We start from the raw sequence: 6,000 nt of genomic DNA, 5'->3' as shown, positions 1-6,000 counted from the left end.
GGAGTGAGAGAAGGGAGTGAGAGAAGGGAGTGAGAGAAGGGAGTGAGAGAGGGAGGGGAGTGAGAGAAGGGAGTGAGAGAAGGGAGTGAGAGAAGGGAGTGAGAGAGGGAGGGGAGTGAGAGAGGGAGTGAGAGAGGGAGTGAGAGAAGGGAGTGAGAGAAGGGAGTGAGAGAGGGAGTGAGAGAGGGAGTGAGAGAGGGAGTGAGAGAAGGGAGTGAGAGAAGGGAGTGAGAGAGGGAGGGCAGTGAGAGAGGGAGGGTAGTGGTAATATACCTTGTATGGTCCTTTTGAAGAAGGCTTTGCAGGCCTCACAGGAGGCGACCCCATAGTGGTAACCTGATGCGATATCCCCACACACCAGACACAGCCTTTTCGGAATCGCATTCAACATATACTCGCACTTGATCGGCGAATCATCTGTCATGCCCACTCCGCAGTCGTCATAGCGCCGGAGACAGGCTCCGCCCCCTCCCAGCATGCCCGGGTTGAACATGGGCTGGGAGTCGAGGACGTGCGAGCGTCCGTTGAGGTTGTTTACGTTGACGTAGCCGCTGCTGGCGTCGCTATTGGCCGAGGGGCTGTGGTGACTGACGGTGTCAACCAATGAGGAGGAAGGGGAGGAGGGCTCGGTCTTGATGTAGGAGCCACAGCTGGAGGTCAGGTGACACTCCTGGAGGTCAGAGGGCATCCTGCTCAGCAACCTATAGGAACACAGGAAATGTAAGGACAAAGGTCAGCTGGAAGTCAGGTGACACTCCTGGAGGTCAGAGGGCATCCTGCTCAGCAACCTATAGGAACACAGGAAATATAAGGACAAAGGTCAGCTGGAGGTCAGGTGACACTCCTGGAGGTCAGAGGAAAGGAGACAATAAATGTCCACTCAGAAAGGACAGCTCAAACAGTCAAGAGTCAGTTTCATGTCAATGTAGGTCTCACTATCTTGATCATTCTTTGAGACAGTCCTTTTGCACAAAACTGGCAGCATTGAGAGGTACACAATCATTTCAAAAACAGTTCAAATAAAGATACATCTATCTTCTCCTTCCTCTTTCTAAAGTACTGGGATTTATTTTGTGCGTTAAGAGAATGAGAATATAGCTTTTTACTTCATAATTAGAACCAGGATGTGAACTGAATGGAAATAGAGCGAATGAAGCTAAAAACAAGCTGTGAATGGCAAGGTTTTGTTGCTCTCAGCAGAATCCAGCTTATTATGATCTGATCACAATCAATAGTCCTGGTTGGTTAAAGGATGGTGCCGAGTTACTACAAGGAGACGAGGGAACGAGGACAGCGTGTGTGTGTGTGTGTGTGTGTGTGTGTGTGTGTGGTGTGTGTGTGTGTGTGTGTGTGTCTAAAAGTTCTTCCTCAATCTTCAGCAGAACAGAACGTTTAAATTAGCTGCATTGCTGTTACATCAACCCAGAGTCTAAGAAATATATCTATATAAATATACAGCAAATGTACAGTACCAGTCAACAATCTGGACACACCTACTCATTCAAGGGTTTTTTCTTTTTTTTTTACTATTTTCTACATTGTAGAATAAAAACTATGAAATAACACATATGGAATCATGTAGTAACCAAAAAAAGTGTCAAACAAATCTAAATATGTTTTATATTTGAGATTCTTCAAAGTAGCCACTCTTTGCCTCGATGACAGCTTTGACAACCTTCCTCTAAACCAACCCTCCTCTAACCCCAACCCTCCATTAAACCCAACCCTCCTCTAAACCCGCCTTTAAATCCAACCCTCCTCTAAACCCAACCCTCCTCTAAATCCAACCCTCCTCTAAACCCAACCCTCCTCTAAACCCTCATTTAAATCCAACCCTCCTCTAAACCCAACCCTCTTCTAAACCCTCCTCTAAATCCAACCCTCCTCTAAACCCAACCCTCCTCTAAACCCTCATTTAAATCCAACCCTTCTCTAAACCCAACCCTCCTCTAAATCCAACCCTCCTCTAAATCCAACCCTTCTCTAAACCCAACCCTCCTCTAAATCCAACCCTTCTCTAAACCCAACCCTCCTCTAAATCCAACCCTCCTCTAAACCGAACCCTCCTTTAAATCCAACCCTCCTCTAAATCCAACCCTCCTCTAAATCCAACCCTTCTCTAAACCCAACCCTCCTCTAAATCCAACCCTTCTCTAAACCCAACCCTCCTCTAAATCCAACCCTCATTTAAATCCAACCCTCCTCTAAACCCTCATTTAAATCCAACCCTCCTCTAAAAACTCCTCTAAACCCTCCTTTAAATCCAACCCTCCTCTAAATCCAAACCTCCTCTAAACCCAACCCTCCTCTAAACCCTCATTTAAATCCAACCCTTCTCTAAACCCAACCCTCCTCTAAATCCAACCCTCCTCTAAATCCAACCCTCCTCTAAACCAAACCCTCCTTTAAATCCAACCCTCCTCTAAACCCAACCCTCCTCTAAATCCAACCCTTCTCTAAACCCAACCCTCCTTTAAATCCAACCCTTCTCTAAACCCAACTCTCCTCTAAATCCAACCTTTCTCTAAACCCAACCCTCCTTTAAATCCAACCCTTCTCTAAATCCAACCCTTCTCTAAACCCAACTCTCCTCTAAATCCAACCTTTCTCTAAACCCAACCCTCCTTTAAATCCAACCCTTCTCTAAACCCAACCCTTCTCTATACCCAACCTTCTCTTGTTCCAGACATTCCAGAATCATTCTTAATCAGACCTGATAATTAACACACTTCCAGATAGAGAGAGATTTTGTTGGGCTGGATTCAACAGACATCCTAATTGGCACCCTATTCCCTATGTAGTGCACTACATTTGACCAGGGCACATAGGGTGCCATTTTGGATGTTTAAACAGGCTGTGGTATATAAAAGATTTACCAGACTTGAGTTTTAATTCGGACTGTAATCTACTTTCACCTGGTAGTCCGTTGTAAACTATAGCCTACTGTGTTATCTGCTGGAGAAGGTCGAGATGTGTAAGGCAATCTAATGGTTAATATATCATTCATCATTCTCTTCCCAAACAGACAGAGGGAGGGATTCCCTATAGGATTGGTACATTGTGCCATATGTAAAAAGTAGTTCATTCCACACTTAGCACACGGTAACACTGGGGAGATGTTTTTATTTTTTTATGTTACATTTAATGGAAATTTCAAAACGTCCCTTCAAAATCTGTTGAAATTAAATAATGGCACGGCACACGAGATAACCGATTCTACATAGACAGAAATAGCTTTGGCTTCAGTTTCATTCATTTTGTTTACCTCTCACTCCTCCGTGTAAAACTGTACAGAGTTCTTAGCTCAGGTTGGTGTTCAGTATTTATTTATTTTTATACTGATTTCCGCAGTTGCCCCCTCTCCAAACGATTCACGTACTGTAGAAGAAGAAAAAAAAAAAAAACAACCGGTACAAAACCGACCCGGTGAGCACAGCTCGTCAGAGACAGAGAAAAAGTCCCAAGGCTATTCCATTCCGGTGCAGTCTCCGTCTCCGAGGTCCGGTTTTAGGGCAGTCCCGTATCGGGCGACAAACGGCCTCATCGGACAGGGTTATGTCCACCCCTAGTGAAGAGCGATGTTGACACCGTGCCCCAGAATGAACATAGCCGTACCCTTTTAAAATGTGATATGGACAAATGTGAAAGCGTCTGGATATAAAGTCATGTATCAGCAGGCAAATGTAAAAAAATTATAAAAGTAGTGTTGGGTGATAAAATGTCCAAGACACTCAGTTTACTACCACTGAAATAGACTTAAATCTCAGTGTGTATGTGTGTGTGTGTGTGTTTATGAGTATGTGAATGTGTGTGTGTGTGTGTATGTGTGTGTGTTTATGAGTGTGTGTGTGTGTGTGTGTTTATGAGTGTGTGTGTGTGCTTGTATGCATGGCGTGATCATCATGGCAATGTTGCATATCCCCAGCGTAAATCCACCCTCGCTCTCTCCCTATAATCCACCCTCTCTCTCTCTCTCTCTCTCTCTCTCTCTCTCTCTCTCTATAAACCACCAAATGCATTTTCCTCACTGTTTGAGGGCAAACCGCGCAAAACATTCACAGACTAAAAATGACTCCAAATCTCACAATCACTTTAAGTAAATTACACAACGGAGGCATCGTGTTATGATACAGCTTCTGCCACATGAAGGTCAAGGCATCCTCCATCTCCTTTTTTTTGTGGGGGGGAATTTAACGGCTAAATGAGATCTTTTTGATTTCATTGGGTGTGTACTAAACAATATCCTCTATAATTCTATAATACACATTGATCAAACTGAAGAGGCCTGTTATATTGGGCATGACCCCCCCCCCCCCTGCATGACGGGCTAAACCCTGCCCTCTTCCACTGGCAGCCTAACAATTACTTTTAAAGGGACAATCTGCAGTTCGAACAATAACAAAGCAGCCCCCCCCCCCCCCCCCTCGCCACTGATTTTGGTAAACAGCTGAGGGATGGGGCTGGTGAAATGTAACCCGTCTCAAACTCATGGACAGAGATGTGGATACAAGGACTGACCATCCACATTATCACAATTGTAGATTTAAGGATAGATTTGAGGCCGTTTACATTGTTTAGAAACAGAGGAGAAAAAACAAGGTTATATTTTGGGTTCTGATGGGGTATGACATTTAAGTCAATTAGGCATCTATTAGTTATATTCTTCATGAATCAATGGGTATATCAGTAATTTGGAATTCAAAAGATTGATGTAGCAACTGCAGATTGTCCGTTTAAATCGAAACTTCACTATGGAGACATGAATCAATAATGAGGAATTAAACACTATGGAGAAATTAAACATTATGGTGACATTAATCACTATGGAAACATTAATCACTATGGAAACATTCATCACTATGGAAACATTAATCACTATGGCGACATTAATCACTATGGAAACATTAAAGAGTATGGAAACATTAATCACTATGGAAACATTAAATACTATGGAAACATGAATCACTATGGAAACATGAATCACTATGGAAACATTAATCACTATGGCGACATTAATCACTATGGAAACATTAAAGAGTATGGAAACATTAATCACTATGGAAACATTAAATACTATGGAAACATTAATCACTATGGAAACATGAATCACTATGGAAACATTCATCACTATGGAAACATGAATCACTATGGAAACATGAATCACTATGGAAACATCAAACACTATGGAAACATTAATCACTATGGAAACATTCACCACTATGGAAACAATCACTATTGAGCCATAAAACACTATGGAGACATTGATCACCATGGAGACATCAATCACTATGGAAACAATCACTATGGAAACATTAAACACTATGGAAACATGAAACACTATGGAGACATTCATCACTATGGAAACATTAAACACTATGGAAACATGAAACACTATGGAGAAATTAATCACTATGGAGACATTAATCACTATGGAAACATTAAACACTATGGAGACATTAAACACTATGGAAACATTAATCACTATGGAAACATGAAACACTATGGAAACATTAATCACTATGGAAACATTAAACACTATGGAAACATTAATCACTATGGAGAAATTAATCACTATGGAGACATTAATCACTATGGAAACATTAAACACTATGGAAACATGAAACACTATGGAGACATTAATCACTATGGAAACAATCACTATGGAAACATTAATCACTATGGAAACATTCAACACTATGGAAACATTAAACACTATCGAGGCATTAATCACTATGGAGACATTAATCACTATGGAAACATCAAACACTATGGAAACATTAAACACTATGGAGACATTCATCACTATGGAAACATTAATCACTATGGAAACATGAATCACTATGGAAACATTAAACGCTATGGAAACATTAATCGCTATGGAAATATTAATCGCTATGGAAACATTAAACACTATGGAGACATTAAACACTATGGAAACATTAATCACTATGGAAACAATCACTATTGAGCCATAAAACACTATGGAGACATTGATCACCA

General features: G+C 41.6%; 1 protein-coding gene across 2 annotated transcripts in view; it reads right to left on the bottom strand.

The window, feature by feature from the left end:
- Positions 1-6,000, bottom strand: part of LOC139582483 (steroid hormone receptor ERR2-like) — a 123,534-nt gene that overhangs the window by 93,466 nt on the left and 24,068 nt on the right. For both annotated transcript variants that reach the window (XM_071412532.1, XM_071412533.1), the window contains exon 2: positions 274-701. In XM_071412532.1, coding sequence (XP_071268633.1) covers positions 274-701 — 428 coding nt within the window. The remainder of the gene's footprint in view (positions 1-273; positions 702-6,000) is intronic.

This window comes from Salvelinus alpinus, chromosome 8, assembly GCF_045679555.1.
Source record: "Salvelinus alpinus chromosome 8, SLU_Salpinus.1, whole genome shotgun sequence".
In the NCBI taxonomy this organism is placed as follows: domain Eukaryota; kingdom Metazoa; phylum Chordata; class Actinopteri; order Salmoniformes; family Salmonidae; genus Salvelinus; species Salvelinus alpinus.
This window is presented reverse-complemented; position numbering and strand designations above follow the sequence as displayed.